Consider the following 20,893-nt stretch of genomic DNA (forward strand, 5'->3'; position numbering starts at 1 on the left):
CGTGTCCACAGTGTTATGTTCCTCTGAGGCTACTAGGGAAGAATCTGTCCCATGCCTTTCCTATGTTAGAGGCCACCTCTACTCCTTGGATCCTGCCCCTTTCTCCATGTTCAAAGGCAGCAGCCTAGCATCTTCCAGCTTCCCTCCTCTCTGACCTCTGCTTCTGACATCACATCTCCTACTCTTCAGTCTCATTTTCCTGCCACCCCTTATAAATAGGACCTTTGTGATTACATTGGTCCACCCAGATCATCCAGGATAATCTCCACATCTCAAGATCCTCAACTTAATGACATCTGCAGAGTATTTTCTGCCATGTAAAGTAACATATTCACAGGCTACGGAGATTACTGCACTTGGGTGCCATTGTTCTGCCTAGGATGTGCATCATTTGAGATGATGGCATGGCTCTCTTTTGGAGAGATTAATATGCTTGATTTCATATATTGATTTCCAAATATTCAAGAGGACTTTCACTCTGAGAGTTACCCCATTTGGTCAGAAAGTTTCTTTTATGTCTGTTGTTTTTTATTTACTAACCTTTTGTTACAAATGTTTGTGTCTATCTTCTTGAGGAATATTGGTTTGCAGTTATATTTTCTTGTAATGTCTTGGTCTGGTTTTGGTATAGGGATAGTTTGGTATAAGGATCATAGCTTCAGAGAGAGAATTGCCAAGTGTCACATTCTCTTCATTTTTCTGACAGGATTGTATAAATTGGTGCTATTTCTTCCTGAAATGGTCCATAGACCAGACCAGCGAGGCCAACTGTGCCTGGAGTTTCCTTTGTGGGAAGATTTTAGCCAAAAATTCCATTTCTTTAAGAGATATAAGGATACTAAGGTATTCTCTGTCTTCTTGAGTGTGCTTTGAAAAACTGTCTTTCTAACAATTGGTTGTGTTTTTTTTTTTTCCCCTATGTTGTCTTTCTATTACAGTTTTTCTAATTAGTCCCTTACTGTCATTTTAGCATTTTTGCACTCTGAAGTCATGTCCATTCTGTGGCTTCTTACACTGGCCACTTGTGTCTTAGTGACTTTCTTTTCTTGATTAGTCTACATCCAGTTTACACATTGTATAAATGTTTTGAATGGATCAGCTGCTGACTCCATTGTATTTTCTCTATGACTTCTTTGTTTTCCATTTCATTGCTATCTTTATTGTTTCCTTCTACTTCCTCTCAGATTAATTTTGACTTCTTTTGGAGGCATCTCAGTTTTGTAGTTCCTTGATGTTAGCCCTTTCCTCTTTCTAAATATAATCACGCAAAGAGCAAATTTCTCTCTAACCAAGGCTTTAACTTAATCACACCAAAGTTGATATGTTGTGTTTACATTTCCCTTTAGTTGGTAATACTTTCAGATTTCCCTAGTGTCTCTCTGATCCTGTGTTATTTTGAAATCTTTGTTAAATTACAAAGTCTGGGGATTCTCTAGAAAACTTCTTGCTATGAATTTCTCGATTGATTCCACTGTGCCCAGAGGACTTCCTCTACATGACTTTAATCCTTCTTAATTGATGGAGTATTGTTTTCTAATCCGATGAGAGGCTCTTTCTTGGTGCACGTCCCATGTGCCTTTGAAGAGGATGTGTTTTCTGCTGCTATTGAGAGGAATGTACTATAATTAGGTCTAAGTAGTTGAGAATGTTGTTAAAGTTCTCTTTATAACTACTGGCCTTCTGCCTACTTACTCTACCAAAATCTCAGAAAAAATGTTTGAATGTCCCAAATGTTAAATGCATTTGTCTATCTAGATCTCTTTCAAGTTCAGTCTGTTTTCCCTTTATGTAATTTAAAGTTCAATTGTCCAGTGCATTGAGGACTGTTGTGTTTTCCTGAGTAATTAGCCCTTTCCCCCCGTTATTAAATATGCTTATTTATCACTGATTAGTACTCCTGATCCTACAATCGACCTTATCCTTTATCATACCTTCTCATTTTGTCTTACAGTTTACCGTTACATATGGCCTATTTTTTCCAACCCTTTTCCATTTAACCTGCCTCTGTCTCTAAACTAAAATGAGTTTCTATTTAACAACAAATTATGGAATCGTGCACCTATTCTATCTAGAAATCTCAACCTTTTACTTGGAAAGTTCAGGATATTTACATATAGTTTAAGTAGAAATAGTATTGGCTTTAAATCTGTCATCTTATTTCAAGTCAATTTCTTTCCCTCTTTTCTTTCTTTCCTTCATTCCTCCTTTTCTTTCTCTCTCTTTCTTCTACCCTTCTTTCTTTCCATATTTCCTTCAGTTTTTCCTTTCTTCCTTTCACCCAATTCCCTTGCCATCTTCTGTACTGCTGATGTAGTTCTCAGTATTGCATTTTAATGTACATATTTATTACGTATTCCTTTTGTTTTATATGTAAGTGGTTCCTGTAGAGAATACGCTATATATATTTAAATGTAGACTTTTCACTTTCAAAGAATAAGATTCTTTACCCACACCAACACCTTTATTTTTACGATCCTGTCCATTTGCTTTTGTTTCCAAACAATTCTTAAAACATATATTATATCCCAGATAAGGCATTGTTATTGCTCTTGGAAACATTCAGTTGCCTTAATCTTTTAGAAACCATTCCCCTCCCAGTCCCCCACATATTTAGCATCGGTATAGATGTTTGCTCCTTTGTGTTGATCTGTGCTCATATTTGACGTGGTTTTCATTTATCCTAAATAAATACATTCGGTATTTTCTATGGTGCAGGCCACTGCTGGAGAATTATGAAAGCTTTTTGTTTGTTTGTTCGTTGAAGGACTGTTTTATCATTATTTCTTTAACTTTATTTTTAAATTAATGTTTGGTGGCGTCATCATCTTCTGGACATCCAATTTTAGGAATTTTAGCACTTCTGAACCTTCTTGTAACCACCATCACAATCAGTATACAGAACATTTCTGCAACCCCCAAGACGTCCCCAGTGCTATCCTTTTGCAGCCATGCTCTACTCCCACACTTAACCAAGGCACCACCAATTTGCTGTCTGTGACAATACACATTTGTCTTTTCAAGACCATCCTACGTATCAAGCCATTTAAAAGTAACTTGAGGCTGGCTTCTATCACTCAGCGTAATATTACTGAGTTTCATCCACATTGTTGACTGTATCAATAGTTCTTTCCTTTCTAGGGCTGAATAGTATTCAACAATATGAAAATGAGGACTTCCCTGGTGGCTCAGACGGTAAAGCGTCTGTCTACAATGCGGGAGACCTGGGTTCGATCCCTGGGTCGGGAAGATCCCCTGCAGAAGGAAATGGCAAGCCACTCCAGTACTATTGCCTGGCAAATCCCATGGACAGAGGAGCCTGTTGGCTACACTCCATGGGGTCGCAAAGAGTCGGATACGACTGAGCGACTTCACTTTCCTTTCCAAAATGAAAATGATGCACTTTGCTGAAGGACATTTGTTTGGGTTGTTGCTCTGTTTTGTTGATTATGAACACAGCTATTGCTATAACATTCCTGAACAGGGTTTGTGTGCACTCACGTTAAACTTCCCTAGGGGAAATACTTTCGGGTGAAGTTGCTGGTCACGTGGCTAAGCATAAGTTTAACTTCATGAGAAGCAATAAATCTCTGTCCACAGTGCCTGTGTCACCCTGCATTCCCACCAGTAACCTGTGGCCAGTCCACTCGCTGCCCATCCTTAGCATCATTTGGTATTGTCTGATGTTTTCTTGTTTGTTTCTTTGTTCATTTTGCTTAGTTTTGTTGTGTTTTGGCAATTTTAAGATAGGAAGACTGGTATTTCACCTTAGTTTTAATTTGCACTTGCCTGAGAGCCCGGGAAGTTGAACATACGTTCGTTCACGTGCTCAGTTGCCCCTGTGTATTCTTTTCATTGAAGTATCTCTTCAAATATTTTTTCCACTATTTTCTTTCTGTTGACTTTTGACTTTTCTTTATATGTTCTGGATATAAGACTTTTGTTGGCTATGTGATTTTAAAATACATTCTCCCAGCCTGTGATTTATCTTCTCAAACTCCTGACATTATCTTTCACAGAGGAAGGCGTTTTTTTTGTTTGTTTGTTTGGTTGGTTTTTTTTTGGAGTCATAGCTAAAACATTGTTGCCAAACTCGAGGCTGAAGATTGTGTGTTATTTTCTTTTAAATGTCTCACAGTTTCATGCTCCTGGTTTATATCTAAGATTCATTTTTAGTGGGTTTTAGGATAAGGTATGAGGCTCTCTTTCAGATGGACATCCCATTCTTCACACATATATTCTGATAAGACAATACTTTCTTCATTCAGTCGCTTTTGCAACTTTGTCCAGAACGAATTGGCTATATTTGAAGAAGCTAGTTCTGGAGTCTTCCCTCTGATTTATTTATTCGTGTGTCTGTTGCTTCACCATTGTCACACTGACTTTTGTTTACTGTAGTTTTATAAGGATTATTATTATTATTATTATTTTTGCTTGGAGCCCCCTTTATAAGATTTTTTATTAATTGTTATTGGAGGATGGTTGTTTTACAATTTTTGTGTTAGGGTTTGCTGTATAGCAAAGGGAATCTGCCATATGTATATACATATCCCCTCTTTTTTTGGATTTCCTTCACATTTATGCCAGCAGAGAATTAAGTAGAGTTCCCTGTGTGATATAGTAGGTTCTCATTAGTTATCTGTCTTATGCAGTGTAGAGTATGTGTGTTAATCCCAATCTTCCAATCATCCCTGTGGATATCTATATGTTTGTTCTCTGCCTCTGTATCTCTATTTCTGCTTTGCAAATAAGTTCATCTGGTCATGTCTCTAGATTCCACACATAAGTGCTATTACAAGATAATCTGTTTTTCTCTTTCTGACTTTCTTCACCCAGTACGACAGTCTCTAGGTCCATCCACGTCTCTGAAAGTGGCCCAGTTATGTTCATTTTTATGGCTGAGTAATACTTCACTGTATATATGGATCACCTCTTCTCTACCCATTCCTCTGTCGATAGACATTTAGGTTCCTATTGTAAGTATTGTGGCAATGAACACTGGGGTGCATGTATCTTTTGGAATCATGCTGTTCTCGGGGGGTATATGCCCAGGAATGGGAGTGCTGGGTCTCATAGTAGTTCTACTTTTAGTTGTTAAGGAACATCCCTATTGTTCTCCATGTGGCTGCACCAATTTGCATTCCCATCAACAGGGTAGGAGAGTGTCCTTTTCTCCCCAGTACTACAATGTTTATCATCGGTAGATTTTTAGATGTTGGCCATCCTGACCAGTGTGAAAGTGATACCTGATTGTTGTTTTGAAGGGCTTTCCTGGTGGCACAGTGGTAAAGAATCTGTCTGCCAATGCATGAGACACGGGTTTGATCCCTGGGTTGGGAAGCTCCCCTGGAGAAGGAAAAGGCAATGTACTACGGCATGCTTGCCTGGGAAATCCTGTGGACAGAGGAGCCTGGTGGGCTACGGTCCATGGGGTCGCAGTGTTAGACACGATTGAGTGATTGAGCAGCAACAGATATTTTGATAATGGTCATTCTGGTATGAGGTTATACACCCATTGTTGTTTTGCTTTGCATTTCTCTACTAATTAGTGAAGTTCAGCATCTCTTCCTGTGTTTGTTGGCCATCTGTATGTCTTCTTTGGAGAAATGTTTACTTAGGTATTTGGCCCATTTTTTGATTGGATTGTTTGTTTCTCTTTTTATACATTGAGCTACACGAGCTGTTTGTATATTTAAAAGATGAATCCCTGGTCGGTTGCCACGTTTACACATATTTTCTCCCGTTCTGTGGGTTGTCTCTTTGTCTTGTTTATGGTTGCCTTTGCCTTTTGATTTAATTAGGTCCCATTTGTTCATTTTTGTTTTTGTTTTCATTACTCTAGGTGGTGGGTCATAAAAGATCTTCCCTGTGATATGTCAGAGAGAGTTCTGTCTATGTTTGCTTCTAAGAGTCTTTTTATAATTTACTTGAAACAATATTTCTTTTTTTTTTTTTCCACTGCTCAGGGCCTTAGTTGCGGCATGTGGGAACTTAGCTGTGGAATGTGACATCTAGTTCCCTTACCGGGGAACAAACCCTGGTCCACTCCAATGGGAGCATGGAGTCTTAGCCCCTGGACCACTAGGGAAGTCGCTCCTCTAAGAGTTTATAGTGTCTGAGCTTACATTTAAGTCTTTAATCCATTTTGAGTTTATTTTTGTGTATGGTTTTAGGGAGTGTTCTAATTTCATTCTTTTTGAATTAATTAATTTTTTATTGAAGGATAATTGCTTTACAGAATTTTGCTGTTTTCACATGTAGCTGTGCAGTTATCCGAGCACCGCTTATTAAAGAGGCTGTCTTTTCTCCATTGTGTATTTTCACCTCTCTGTCAAAGATTAGGTGACCATAGGTGCGTGGGTTTATCTCTGGGCTTTCTATCCTGTTCCACTGATCTTTATTTCTGTTTAAGTGACAGTACCATACTTTCTTGATAACTGTTGCTTTGTAGTGTAGTCTGAAGTCAGGAAGGTTGATTGCTCTAGCTCTATTTTTCATTCTAAAGATTCTGTTGGCTATTTGGGGGTCTTTCATGTTTTGTGGAAAATGTAAAATTTTTTCTTCTAATCAGTGAAAAATGTCATTGGTAATTTGATAGGGATTTCATTGAATCAGTAACTTGCTTTGGGTTAAATAGTCATTTTCACAATATTGATTCTTCCAGTCCAAGAACATTGTGTGTGTGTGTGTGTGTGTGTATGAGAAAAAGTGAAGTCGCTCAGTCGTATCTGACTCTTTGCGACCCCATGGACTGTATCCTACCAGACTTCTCTGTCCATGGCATTTTCCAGGCAAGAATACTGGAGTGGGTTGCCATTTCCTTCTCCAGGAGATCTTCCCGACCCAGGGATTGAACTCGGGTCTCCCGCATTGTAGGCAGACGCTTTCCCGTCTGACTATATCACTCCATCTGATTGTGTCTTCTTTGACTTCTTTCATCAGTGTCTTATAGTTCTAATGAGCACAGGTCTTTGACTTTTTAGGCAGGTTTATTCCTAGGTATCTTATTCTTTCCGTTGCAGTGGTAAATGAGATTGTATTCCTGATTTGTATTTCTCATCTTTCATTGTTAATGTGCAGGAATGCAAGCAATTTCTGTGTGGGTTAGTACGTTTTAAATGAGATAATATGACTCCTTCCATTTTATTCTTCCTTTCACAGTGTTTGGGTTAGTTTAGTTTCTTTTGCTTTTTTCATAAGCTTTAGAATCAACTTGTCTACACCTGCTAAACTTGCTGCCAGGGTTTTATTAGACTTGCATTAAATCTATAGATAAATTGAGGGGAGAACATTCATCTTTTCTGTGGTAAACATGCCAATCCATGATCGTGGCATATTCTTCTATTTACTTAGGCTATTTTCAATTTCTTTGTTCACTGTTTTGCGGTTTACGGCATACAAATACCGTGTGTCATTTGTTAGATTCACGACGCAGAATCGCCGGTATTTGTGAGTGGTACGTGGTAGCACTCTCTTCAGTTTCATTTTCCGACACTTCTTTGCTAGGATATAGAAATGTGGTTGATTTTGTTCTAATCTTGTATCCTGCACTCTAGGTAAATTCACTCACTAGTTCTGGGAGATTGTGTGATATCTGCGTCGTTTCAACAGAGATAATCAGCTTGTGAATTGGAACAATTTTAATTTAGTCTGCTGATTTGTGCCACAGCATGGTTGAATTTCCAAAGCGTTGAGGCAGAGGGGAAAGCAGGCAGACCGAGAAGATTATATGTTGCACATTGATGTGTATTACAGGCTCTAGTGAAGAGCATTCTAACCTATAAGCGAAATAGAAAGGAGATCAGTGGTTGCCTAAGGCTGCACGTGGATGGTAGGGATTCACTGGGAGGGAGCAGAAGGGAACTTTATTAGGTGATGGAAATGTTCTCTTTCTTGACTGAGGTGCTAGTTACATGGTAGATTTATCAAAGGCCTTGGACCTGTACACTTAAATGGACACATTTTTTTGCTGGACAATGAAACCCCAGTACAACTGATGAAGAGAATCTTTGAGTATTTGGAGGAGTTCGGGTTGCAAATAAGCAACATCCAAACCGTGGACCTCTGATAATGAAAATCTTCAGGGCTTTATCAGTCACGCAATGTTCTCTTTGTGGGCAGCAAGCAGGGGACTCTCGCCAGGCTCTGCAGTCTTCCGAAACCCGCCCACACACAGAAGAGCACAGTGTACTTTGGGCAAGAATGTGAAACTACAGCTGAGGTTGGACACCATTTCCTGGGAACAGCCTTCTGCGCTGATTCTTGCCCTTGCTGCCCTCGTCCCTCCTGCAGTCCGAACCTTGGGCCTAGGGCCCATTTCCTCCCCCGTGTTGGGGAAGGAAGGAAGAGGAGATTTGTCAGGGTGGCCTGATTCTAGGACCCCTCCTCTGCCTCCCCACTCTGGGCGCCAGGACACCACAGTGTCCTAGAGAGCTTCAGAGAGAAGCTAATTTGTAGATGTTGCCTTCCTGAAAGGTACACGATTGTCAGGATCTCAGCTCGCTCAGATTCCTGGCTAGAAGCGGCGCACTGCTCATAGTGAAGCTTCATCTTCCAATGTCTTCCTTCCTTGCTTTCAGAAGGCTCACTTTCACCTAGAGCTGATGTCTCATGCCTCCTCCATCCAGGTGGCCTCAAGTAGCCTCAAGCTTTCAGCTTAGTTCAGCTCAGTCGCTCACTCGTGTCCGACTCTTTGAGACCCCATGGACTGTAGCACACCAGGGCTCCCTGTCCATCACCAACTTCCGGAGTTTACTCAAACTCATGTCCATTGAGTGGCCATGATGGTGATGGTGTCCATCCAACCATCTCATCCTCTGTCGTCCCCTTCTCCCGCTTTCAATCTTTCCCAGCATCGGGGTCTTTTCAAATGAGTCAGCTCTTCGCATCAGGTGGCCCAAGGATTGGAGTTTCAGCTTCAGCATTAGTCCTTTCAATGAATATTCAGGACTGATTTCCTTTAGGATGGACTGGTTGGATCTCCTTGCAGTCCAAGGGACTCTCAAGAGTCTTCTCCAACACCACAGTTCAAAAGCATCAGTTCTCCTGAGCTCAGCTTTCTTTATAGTCCACCTCTCACATCCATACATGACTACTGGAAAAACCATAGCCTTGACTACATGGACCTTTGCTGGCAAAGTAATATCTCTGCTGTATAATACGCTGTCTACGTTGGTCATAACTTCTCTTCCGAGGAGTAAGCGTCTTTTAATTTCATGGCTGCAGTCGCCATCTGCAGTGATTTTGGAGCCCCCAAAAATAAAGTCTGTCACTGTTTCCACTGTTTCCCCATCTATTTGCCATGAAGTGATGGGACCGGATGCCATGATCTTAGTGTTCGGAATGTTGAGCTTGAGGCCAACTTTTTCACTCCCCTCTTTCACTTTCATCAAGAGGCTCTTTAGTTCTTCTTCGCTTTCTGCCATAAGGGTGGTGTCATCGGCATATCTGAGGTTATTGATATTTCTCCCGGCAATCTTGATTCCAGCTTGTGCTTCATCCAGCCCAGCGTTTCTCATGATGTACTCTGCGTATAAGTTAAATAAGCAGGGTGACGATATACAAGCCTTGACGTACTCCTTTCCCTATTTGCTACCAGTCTGTTGTTCCATGGCCAGTTCTAACTATTGCTTCCTGACCTGTATACAGATTTCTCAAGAGGCAGGTCAGGTGGTCTGGTATGCCCACCTCCTTAAGAATTTCCACAGTTTGTGGTGATCCACACAGTCAAAGCCTTTGGCATAGTCAATGAAGCAGAAATAGATGTTTTTCTGGAACTCTCTTGCTTTTTCCACGAACCAACGGATGGATCCCTCCTGTTTTCCAGGGGCCTCGTACAAATGAAGACTTCTCTGGACAGTGTACGGGAGTTCATTTGCTCCACACTCCCCTCAGCTCTTAGCATCCACTGCCTTTTGCATCTTCGACTTTCATGTGTTCATTGGGAATGTACACCCCTTTTCACTTCTCGAAAGTTTTAACCCCTGGAAAGTCGACTGTCTCAAAATAAATTGAATGTGTTTGCTTAACCGCACACTAGGGCAACTGGCCTGGAAAGGGACTGTTGTGTCCCCCTCAGGTGTGAGAGTCCATTTCTGACCAGGATGTTGAAGTGTTGGCCTCTCCAGGCCGCAGGAGTGAGGATGTGCCAGGAGGTTGGTGGGCAGTGGCAGGCCTCAAAAGCCTAGGGTGACCCTCAGGGGCAGGGAGGCCACGAGGGGTGGGGTTCTGGCTCAATGAAGGGATTTGGAATGCTGTATATGTTTCCTGGGCGATCAGGAGGGGGGTGTTTGCAGAGAGGTGTGAGAGGTGGGGGTGTCCCCGCATGGCACTCACTGTGACTCCCTCAAAGGCAGTGGCAACAGACTGCAGTGGTCAGAGCACACATTTGGGCTCAAAGCATCCTGGGTTCCAGTCCCAGCACTGCCACTTCCTGGATGTGGGACTCAGGGCAAGTGTCTTCCCTCTCAGAGCCTCAGGGTCCCCGTCCATGGAATGTGCCTGATCATCTGCTCCCTTGAGGCTATCTGGTGATTGACATCAAGGCCATGCCAGCCATTGCATGCGAATCGTCAGGAACCAGACACAAGTGAATCAATCGGTGAATGCTTGTCCATCAACAAGTGTCTGAGGAGTCAGAGGGCACAGGCCTGGGCTGGGGAGAGATCTGTGGGAGCTGCCAAGGTGCATGTACACCTCCGCCAAGGCCCTGGCGCATAGTAGGTCCTCAGAAAACACTGGCTGAGACCTGTTGTGGCCTTTGTGGTGGGGGACCCCGTGGAAGGGCTGACGCTGGGGGTGGCAGGGAGGTCTGCCTTGGTCTCATGTCTGCCCTGCGGTTGAAGGTCGGCCACCTCTGCGGTGCCAATCGTCAGTTTCTGGGGGACTCAGGGTCTGTCCCCGATCCCTGGGACCCGCCTTCCTCCTTGCTCCTGAGGCTGCCTCTCTGCTCACTTCCTCACTCCCCACCCGGCTCTCAGCACTGCCCCCTGCACGGTGTGGAGGGGCAGGAGCCAGGTGAAGATATCCATAGGGAAGGGGTTGGAAGGAGAGAGAGGCGCAAGCCTGGAGGCCCGGAGAGGTGGTGACTTCCCCAGCATCCTGCCTCTGAGAGCTGCTCTCGCCTCCTTTCCAGATGAGCTGCCTTATCTCAGGTGCCTGCGGTGCACAGTGCTCCCACTCACACCTACGGCTTGTGGTGAGTGCCCCGACCTCGTCCATGTCCATGAGAAGGCAGGTACCTACTGAGTGCACAGTAGGGTCCTGGGAGGTCCCAGGTTGAGGGAGCCAGAAATAGTCCAGTGTCATTCATCACGCCAGAGCGGGGTTCCCCAAATCCCGACCATCAACCGGATACCTGCACCTGGGAGGGGACTGAATCTCTGTCAGAATCACAGAGTGTCCACGGGGCGAGGCATCAGCCCAGCAGCCAGGGAGGCAGACAGCAAAGCACCAACAAACAAGGCAGAAACCCACGTGAAGCCTGTCTTTAAGGGAGGGGTACACACAGAGCCTGCCTCCTGCGGGTACGGCCCAGGCCATCACTCAGAAGGGTTGCGCTAGTGGTGGACTCCTGCTGCCTGCTTGGAATTCTTACTCATTTTTGAGCCAAGTGATGGGTGTTTTTGCTTTCCACTGGGTCTGGAACATGATGCAGCTGGGTCTGGGTCAGGATGCAGGTCTGGTTGAGGGAGTGGAACCTGTTCTTGGGGCAAAGAGGCAAGCAATGGGTGGCTGGGCAGGTGGGCTGCGGTCTTTACACTACTCTCTCTTTCCTCTTAACCTGGAGCCTTGTCCTCCAAGCTGTGGACATCACTGAGATACCCAGAAAAGCCCCAGATGGCCCCTTCCTGCTACAGAGTCCTTCCCAGAGTTCCAAAGTGTCTCTGCCCTCACTGTCGTCTGCCTGGGGAATGAAAATTTAGCCTCAGCCCTCTCAGGGATCACACAGCCCTTGAAGACTCAGGGACCTAGGCTGACCTTGGCCTCACTGGGAGAGCCCTGCTTCCATGGAGAAGTACCCTGGAGCCTCCCAAAGAGTCTCGGGTCATGGGCATGGGCAATGGGCTGTCCAGGTCTGCCTGCAGCTTTCTCCCATGAAACAGGCTGTCTTGCCTATGATGCTTTCTGTTCTACCTGCTGGAGGTGTGAGGATGTCACCGTGAGGCCTACCTCGCTGTCCTTAGGACTCGGGAAGAGGCATGAGGTCCTACAATTGTGTGGCTGATGAGGGAAGGAATCCTGGACAGCGACTTCAGAGATGGGGAGGGGCAGGTAGGTCCTGGGGGATGTCTGTGGAGCCTGTGCCTTGGTGGGAGGGACAGTGGCACCAGCTCACAGCCCTCCACCCCACCCTTGCTCCTGTGAACCGCCCCTGTGTTTGACTGGGCACACGGTGTAGGAGATCATGATGCTGGGGACCAGAGCCTTTGGAAACTCATGGTTGCCCCCAACTCAGGGGCATCTCTGCCCTTCCCAGCACCGGACCCACCCACACCTGCCTGTCTTTTAGGCAGAGGCGGCCCCCGCCTGTCCCCGAGGGCCTGATCCTCGGGCTGCTCAGAGCCACACCTGCCCAGGAAAAAGAGGAAACAACCGACTGATTTCACAACTTTAATGTAACACAGATACCCAAAACACGACAGCACGAGAAAAGCACACAATGAAAGCAGGAAGGGCATAGAGTGTGTCATCTTGCATGCCATCTTCCATGGACGGGGAGAAGCGGGCCTGGAGTGCTCTGTCGGGGACCGGGCAGCGGAGGCACTCTGGCTCGGCGGGGGACTGCCGCAGCTCCTCAGGGCTGCCTGGAACCAGGAGACACAAAAGCCAGAGTAGAGGTGTCAATGCATGTGAGGGACAGCAAGCACAGACTGAGTGTCTTGTCCCGCTCTCCTCGTTCCCCCAGGACACCCCAGGCCTGCCCCTGATATCTCCCAGCCCCTCCCCACCCCAGCCTCCAGAGTCCCGTGTAATGACCTCCAATCTTACTGAATCCAGGAGAAGAAGCTGGCACTAGTTCTGGCGGCGTTTCTGGTCCGGATGGTGGAGCTGGTGCTGGGGCCATCGAGCATGCTGGCGCTGGCCGCGCCATTGGTGCCACTGCTGACACCAGCCCTCCAGGTACCTCTCCTGTTGGCACGGTTGCTATTCAGAATGTACTGATGGTATCTGGCCCAGAAAGCGAAGGGGATCCTGGACCAGGCGTCGCCAAAATCTCCGTCCTCATCCCAGGTCAGGAGCTCCACCTGGATATCGTCCCAGCTCCACCGTCCAATCAGAGCTTCCTCCCCGATGTTCATCTGGGCCCTCATCTGGGCCCTGGCATGCTCCTCGGCCATATCCACATCCATCGTCTTGAAAGCATCATCCACAGCCTCCAAGAAATGAGCCCTCCATTCCCGGGGGTCTCGGTTCTGATACTGCGATGGAAGCACAGCAACCGTTTGCACACTTACCCTACCTCGCTCAGCACCCGCTTCCCGCCTTTCACTCGCTTAAGCGCTTTGTGAAATCATGTTAAAGACCCACACGACTGAAATCAGGCTCCCGTCATTCCGTGCCAGACCTGGGATTTCACCCCGTCCACTCCCTACAGCCTGTGAACTGGTGTCAGCGACTTGGGAACCTTGCTGGGCCTTGGCGTCCTCACTGGACAAACGGCGTCAGGAGGCCGGGACCAAGACACAAACCAGGTATGGGAAGATGCAGCCAGAACACAGGCTCTGCCTTACCTGGGCGATGAATCTCAGCACCCTCATCTTGCTGGTCTCATGGCAGGCGCGCAGACCCCAGAGAAACTCATACTCGGGCGGGCTGCTATTGGGGACCTTCTTGTATTCCAAGTACCTGTGTGAGAGAGGACAACCAACCTCTGCTCCCAGACAGGCACACCTGTGGCTGCTCCGGTGGCTCCCAGGTAGTTCCTTCCCAGCCCCGAGGCTGCAGCTCAGCTGCTGCAGGAGGTCTGCCCTGGCCCCGCAGCCCCTGCCCCCACTTCCACACCGGCTCCCAGGGTTTCTGCCTCCTAAATGGAGGGACTCACATCCCTAGGCCACTGCTCCTGCCCAGTAGACATGGGGAGGTGCAGGAGGCACGTGTAGGGTACTTGTTCAGAGGAAGGCCACGAGTTTTGTGCCCCTTGTCACAATAACCCAGATTCCTGTTGGGTCTGGTGTAAGCAGGAGCCATTTCTTCAGGCTCCATGCTCTGAGCACAACCCACCATGGGGCTTGTCCGTGACCTGACTGAACCCTGGGAGAATCCATCCTAGAAAACGACTGTATGGGAAGAAACAGTCAACCAAGAGTAGGGGACTCCACGCATACTCCCAAACATCTGTGAACGTGTGTTTGTGGGGCGGCGGATGGATGAACATGCACACGGGGCCTTTGTGAGGGCACAAGAGATCTCCGAGCACTGATGATGGGGGGAGCCTGGGCTAGAAAATCGGCAGGGCCAGGCTCCAGGCCCAGATGGGCCTTACTCCAGTCAGGGCCGTGATCAGGTTTCCACTCTCGGAGTCCCAGGCCCCTGAGATGTAAAGCCGGGACACTGCCTACAGGGCAGGTGCTGAAGGAGGTGGGGGCTGTACCGTCCCACCCGGTGTTTACAGACTGCCCCTTTCCCCAGGCTTCCCTGGAATTGTCCCCTCAACCCCCACACTCGCACCCTCCCAACCCACACTCACACCAGACACCCATCCCTCTGGTGTTAAGACATGGGCCGGGAACGGCGTCCTCAGCCAGAGCAGCACACGAGGAAGGCCTGAATGGGGGGCAGAGATACTCACTTCTGCTTCACAAAGTCCTCTGTAATGAGTTTCCTCAGATCGCCAAGGAATGGGTGCCTCACCCTGAGTGCAAGGAAAGGAATGTGTGACTAGAGAGAGTGGCAGTGCCTGGGTTGGGCAGGAGCGCTCCCAGCAGGACTGAGGGCCTCCTAGCCTGTGAGGCGTCCTCATGGACACCTGGGCTGGCAGCAGAGGCCAGGCAGCCACTTGTCAGCAGGGCCCCAGGGAGGGGCTGGATGGAGCCCCCAGCTCCGATGGTGTCTCTGAGGTCTCGTGTGGGAACAGAGAGGGGACACGGGGCAGAAGAGGGCTCGGGGTTCAGGACTATTTCCCCACGCACCCTGGTGGACCCTTGGCACTCTACCTAGTCTAGGATGCCACGCCCCACAGAGACCGCTAGGCCACTGCAATCCTGGGGCCTCCTGTGCCCAAGGACACACTGAGGAGCGGGAGCCAAGAGACCCCAAACATACCCGGGGCGCAGTCCCATCTTGCGGAGTGCCTCCCAGAGGACAGCTGTGAGGAGAGATGAGGTACAAGAGTTTAGCAGACGGAGGGAGGTGAGACGACCGGCAACCCCCAGCTGCCTGTCCAGCCACTCACCCTCGCTGGCGCGGTTGCCGTTCATGAAGATGACACCCAGAATCACCAAGAGGAGACTCAGCCTGGGAGTATCCTTGGTCCTGAAGGCGTAGAAAGAGGGATCCTGTCCAGCAGCCATTTGCCCAGGTGACCACAGCCGGCTCACCCAACTAGCCTCTCCCACACTGCTGGGCTACAGGGCAGTTCCTCCCACTCTGTACGGCTTGCTATACCTGGTGCAGACAATTCCTGCCTCGGCCTGAGACTGAGGCCCTTCATCCATCAAACGTGGATGCTAACACCTCTTCCCAGGGCTCTGTCGAGGATGGGGTTAGGCGGGGGAGCAGACAATTGGCAACCCGGAGTCCAGAGGCACACCCTGACCTTCCCTGCCCTTTGCCCACTGCATCTGGAGCATGACTCCATTGGAGACCCCAGCCCCCCACTCTCCCCTTTCCCTGCCCCCTGCCCGAGGCCCACTCTGCCAAGCCCTGGCTGGGACCTTAGCAGAGAGAGGCGATCAAGAAGCTTGCTTTCCCAGGAAGACAGGGGCGGGGAAGGGTGGGCAGGGCTGAAACCCAGAGAGCCGCAAAGCCTCGCCCCAAGCTACTTGCCCCTGCCTGCCCTTAGCTGCTCAGCACTGCTAACTCTGGGTGGGAGCCGTGCTAGGCCCCCCAGCCCTACTTTCCCGTTTCTCGAGAGGAGGGGGCAGGCACCACCAAGGAAGACCACCGGCCTCCTGTGCTTTCTCACTTTCCCAGGAGGCGGGCTGACGAATCCCGTGTGCAGACGAGAATGTACAGGTGCTCTTCCTTGTCAATTTCCTTCAGGTGGATCCCGAACTTCTACAGTGGGGAGAAAACGGGATGTGAGATCAAACATCCAAGCTGGGTGTCCTGCAGGCGGTCATTCAATTCCCTGTTAGAACTCCTTCTTGGCGGGGAACCCCAAGCCCTGGGGGAGGAGGGAGAGGAGAGGCCATGGACGAAGTGCCCTGTGGGAGCACTGCCACTGGCTGAGACAACGGGAGCCACCTCAGGAGACCACAGGCGCTCAGAGAGCACGAGCGGGAGGAAGGAGGGGAGGAGGCTTGCAGAGGAAGCTCCCAGGTGCAGAGGCCAGGGAGGGCTTCCCTCCAGAGCATGCAGTCCGGCCCCTGGGCCTTGAGGGGATGCAGAGGGGGAGGCGGGCAAGGGTTCCCTGCTGCTCCTGCTCCACAGAGCTGCCCCCGGCCCCACACCCACCTTTTCCAGAGTGTACGTTGCTCGTTCAATGATCTCAGGGAAGTGTTCGTCATATTCTCGGATGACATCCTTCAGCATGTCTGCAGGAGGGGAGGGGTGGGCAAAGCACCGGGGCTGAGCAGCAGCCACAGAGCTACAGCCTTTCCGTCAGCCCTGCTGAGGGGAGCACGCTCAGGACCCCACCCCGTGCCAGTGGAGCCATCGGCCAGGCCTGATCTGTGTGTGTGTGGTGGGGAGAGGGCATCTGGTGGGAGGCCCACAGGGCAGGGTGGTGGGAGCGGGGAAGGACAGAGTTCAGGGAGGGGGCACAGGCTGCCCACCTGAGCGCTTGATGGGGATCTTCTTGTAGTCTTTAATCATCAGATATTTCACCAACTTATTTGCCTGGAGAAGGAAGAGCGCACGGGGAGATCAAAGCGTGGGTGACCTCAAAGAACTGGCCCGCAAGGGAGGAGAGGAGGGAGATAGGGGGAAGGGCAGGCTTCCTTCTTACCCTCTCTTGCAGAAGGGTCACATTGCGGGGTGGCAAGCACAGCACGTGCCTTGAGGGTACCTGGGACCTCAGGGCCATGGAGGGCCGAGGGGCCACCTGAGGCCGCGCAGTCGTCAGCAGGGGCTGCGATGCCCTCCAGGTTGGTGGGACCGCAGGAGGCTCTCTCTCCTCCTCGCTGCTCTCATATTCGTCATCCAGGTGCTTGGACTGTACCATTAGACAGAGGAGAGACTCAGGGCGACCAGGCTCCCTGAGTCGCCTGGCACACATCTTAGCCAGAGCCAGGTACTTGGAAATAAGGCTAGTAGATGACACGTGGACGACACGTGCCCAGTGCTTACTAAGTGCCAGGCACTGAGCCAACCGCTTCTCCCTCCAGGCCCGAGGGTAGGGACTACGTGGAGTAAACTTGTAAAAGTAAAAACTGGTGAACTTGGCTTGGAGAAACATGTACAAGCTGAGAGAAGAGAGAGGGGGAGAAGAGGGAGAGGAAGGGAGGGGAGGAGGCAGAGAGCTGAGAGGGCAGAGAAAGCAGGGGAGCAAGGAGGGTGGGAGAAAGCAGGGAGGTCTCACCTTCTTTGTCCTCTTGCCTCCCATTCTGGCCCAGGGCTCCGCACTCTGCTGAGAAGTGGCAGCTGCACTCTCAGGCTCAGGGATGCTCGTGGCCATCTTGGCCTTGGCGGCAGCTGCTGCCACAACATTCTGAGGCTCCACCCAGCGAGTCTTGGCGAGAGCCTTCCCGGACTTGGTCGTCTTGGGCCGGGTGGCCGCCCCCTCCCCGGCAGAGGCTGCCTGGGTGCCCCTGGAGGCAACACTGGGGCCCTCTGTGGCAGCCTCTTGGGCCGGGGCAGGTCTCTTGGGGCGTGGGAAGGCCATGCCACTGACACCTGCCGGCTGGCTGAAATCAAAGGCGTCGTTCTGACCCAGGAAGGCTGTCTTGGGCCGGGTGGCATCCATCTCACTTGCACGCGAGGCCTGGGGGAAAGCACAGGCCGTACTAGGGCCCTCGGCCGCAGCCTCCTGGGCCTGGGAGGATGTCTGCGGCTGTGGAGACCTTGCTGGAGCCCCAGGGGCAGCCATCTCGCTATTGACTAGCATCCGGGAGCTGTGCGGAGAAGCGACGCTTGTCTCAGGGGTGGCTGCCGGAGCCTGGGCAGCAGATGTCATGGGCTGGGTATCGCCTCCTGACGCCTGGTGTGTGGCCACCGGGTGGTGGTTAGTGACCACCTGATTGTAGGTGGCACGGGCAGCAGTGGCAGCGGCCCGAGCAGCTTGGTTAGAGGCGGCGGCCCGGGCTACGTTGGCAGCACGGGCAGCCGTCTCATTGGCAAGTGTTTCTGGATCCATCCGAAATGCCTCCAGCAGAGTTCTGGCCAGCACTGGGTTTTCCAGTTCCCAGGGCTCATTCTGCAAGACCAGGGAGGGGAAGGGAGGGCAGGGCAGAGCAAGGGAGGAGAGGGGAGGGGAGGGGAGGGGAGGGCAGGGCAGGGCAGGGCATGGCAGGGGAGGGGAAGGCAGATAGCTCTACACAGATAGCTCCCCTTGTGTTGGCCAGCCTCCGACCAGCCCCCAGGCCCTCCCAGCACTGCCCGCCCCCTCGCCCCCGCCCCCCGCCCCCGGCACCCCCCCCCCCGCTGCTCCCAGTAGGAGAGGGAAGGTTGGGGCAAGCTGGGCAGTCCTTCCCCCTTCAACTCCAGCCCTCATCGGCCCCCTCCTCCCATCCTCCCTGACGTCACAAGAGAGAAGGCCCAGGGCTAGCAGGTGGCCGAGGAGGGGCCTCACCGCTAAGATGCGAAAGCCTGGACCCAAGCTCCCAAAGGCTCTGAGGATGCGGATGTCAAAGCTGGTGAGGGCGCCGTAGCCTCCGAAAGCACCAAATTCTTCATAGTCGTTGCCTTCAACCATGTCTTCCTCCCCGACTTCATCACTACCCTCGTCCATGTCTTCAACGTTGTACCCTTCAGATTCCTTGCGGTAGCTTCCCTCTGCCATGCTGGGGGTCCCAAGGAGAACAGGGCTCAGCCTGAGAGGGATGAGGAGGCCTCTTCAGGGGGAGGGGGCGGGATCCAGCAGGAGGCGGGATCTCTCAGGAGGTGGAGGGCTGCAGTCACCGGGTTCCCAGGCAGTGTAAGGTTGGGGCGGGGGTGAGGGCTGCTGGGGTAGATTCCCTCAGAGACAGAGCCCTAGGAGAAGGACAGAGGAGGTCGGAGGAGACCCGGCACTGAAAGGGGAGTTTAGGTCACACAGGCTCCCCAGACCAGCGGCTGGATTGGAACAAGGGGTGGACTGGCGGGCTTGGGTCCAGAGAGTCCCATAAGAGATGCTTTGAGACAGGGGAAATAAAGCGCCTCGATTTAACGGCCAGGATGCTGGGGAGGAGAAGACATGAGAAGGCTCAGACAACGGGGACCGCTGGAAGCTCTGGGAAAATGAATCCCAGGGACCCTCTAAGTCGCAGTGGGGGGGATTCAGGTGATTCAGGTCTAGGCTGGGCTCATACAGGAGGGCTCAAGATGGATGGAGTGGGGTGCGGGTCGGGGGGCGGTCCTCGGACTAGGTGAGGCTCGAACTGGAAGCGCTGGAGGTCTCAAAGGCCAGGATCGCAACTCGGGGAAGGCGGCAAAGCGGTCAGTTGGGTTGCACCGATCTCAGAATGGTTGGAGTGGGGGTGGGGCCTCCGCGCTAAGGCAGCTCAGCACGGAGCACACGCGTCTGTTAAAGGTGTTCAGATGGTGGGCTCGGGTGTTAAGCAGGGCTCGAGTCGGGGAGCCTGGGTCTGGTGGTCATGGTAGGGGGCGGCTCCTTTGTTGACCACGGGTCTAACGGGGTTCAAGTACTGCGTGCTTGGGCTTTGTTCACATCCGGGGGCGGGGGTGGGGTGGGGAGGAAGGGCACAGCGTACCCGGTTCCACTTGCCCTCTCCCGGTCCTGTCTAGGGCTGGATCCTTACCTTCCCTGGGGCTCCAATGGCGTCCGTCCTCAGCACCAGGAACCCCGCAGCCGCGCCCTCGCCTACTGCTGCCAGCACAGCAGCTCCCACCACCCCGCCCCTTTTCTCCCCGCACCCCCCACCCCCCGCGGCTGGGCAGCCTGCGCATGCGCGGACCCCTCCAGCCGGCCCGCTCTCCCAACAAAAGCCTTTTCCACCAGGTCCCCTGTGCGCATGCGGTTCCGCCAGTGGGTGGGCGGGGTGGGGTGGGGGCGTTTTCTCCCTCCCGCCAGATTCCCCTCACCGTCAACCCCTCCGCCCCCGCGACACCGACCGGGGACGCGGGCACGCACGCCCTGTGTTGCGGTTCCAACCCATCCATCACGTACCCTCAGTCCCCCCACCTTTGCACAATGCTTCTCAGCCCTGCCCTCCCGCTTGCCTCTAAGCTCCTCCGGTGTGGTCTGGAGTACACTGAGCCCTGCTTCCCCAGCATGAATGACCCCTAGGTCACCAATACAGAGGTCTCTAGCCCGGTCGGTAACTGCAACAGGAGAAATGGAAATGGCGAGAGGACACCAGTTCTCTGTGTGTTCTCCACTATCCATGTCTAGAGCCCCCAGACACACTGGGAACATCCGCTTCCCCAACCACTCTTCGGGCAGCTTGTGTGTGCTGGGCATTATCTTCCTCTCACAGTAGCCCTGGGTAGTGGATGTCAGCATCCCCATTTTACAGATCAGGAAGCTGAGGCACAGACAGACGCATTGCCCTGAACTCACTCGACAAGGCCACAGAGCCAGTGAGGTGAAAATGCAGCATTTGGGCTCGGGTCTTCCTGACTCCAAAACCCGTGT

The 20,893-nt window shown here is 51.0% G+C and overlaps 1 protein-coding gene and 1 non-coding gene across 4 annotated transcripts; both read right to left on the minus strand.

Annotated features, from left to right (window-relative positions):
* Positions 1-12,596: 12,596 nt before the first annotated feature.
* LOC133243345 (melanoma-associated antigen D4) lies at positions 12,597-20,178 on the minus strand. Of its 3 annotated transcripts, none has more exons than XM_061410140.1 (13): positions 20,058-20,178; positions 18,890-19,130; positions 17,681-18,514; positions 17,108-17,314; positions 16,935-16,998; positions 16,615-16,694; positions 16,124-16,215; positions 15,392-15,471; positions 15,262-15,304; positions 14,789-14,851; positions 13,731-13,845; positions 12,988-13,418; positions 12,597-12,803 (listed from the first exon to the last, which is right to left on the minus strand). In XM_061410140.1, the coding sequence occupies exons 2-13, from the start codon at positions 19,097-19,099 to the stop codon at positions 12,794-12,796; spliced, it is 2,229 nt and encodes a 742-aa protein (XP_061266124.1). In that variant the 5' UTR covers positions 19,100-19,130; positions 20,058-20,178; the 3' UTR covers positions 12,597-12,793. The 3 variants fall into 3 exon arrangements, with proteins under 3 accessions (XP_061266124.1, XP_061266123.1, XP_061266125.1); XM_061410139.1 differs by having other exon boundaries at positions 18,890-19,100; positions 20,058-20,167; XM_061410141.1 differs by having other exon boundaries at positions 12,976-13,418; positions 18,890-19,100; positions 20,058-20,167.
* On the minus strand, positions 14,092-14,218 carry LOC133243616 (small nucleolar RNA SNORA11). Its single transcript, XR_009735166.1, has one exon. It is a non-coding gene; the product is annotated as a small nucleolar RNA SNORA11 (small nucleolar RNA).
* Positions 20,179-20,893: the final 715 nt, after the last annotated feature.

Source organism: Bos javanicus, chromosome X (assembly GCF_032452875.1).
Source record: "Bos javanicus breed banteng chromosome X, ARS-OSU_banteng_1.0, whole genome shotgun sequence".
In the NCBI taxonomy this organism is placed as follows: domain Eukaryota; kingdom Metazoa; phylum Chordata; class Mammalia; order Artiodactyla; family Bovidae; genus Bos; species Bos javanicus.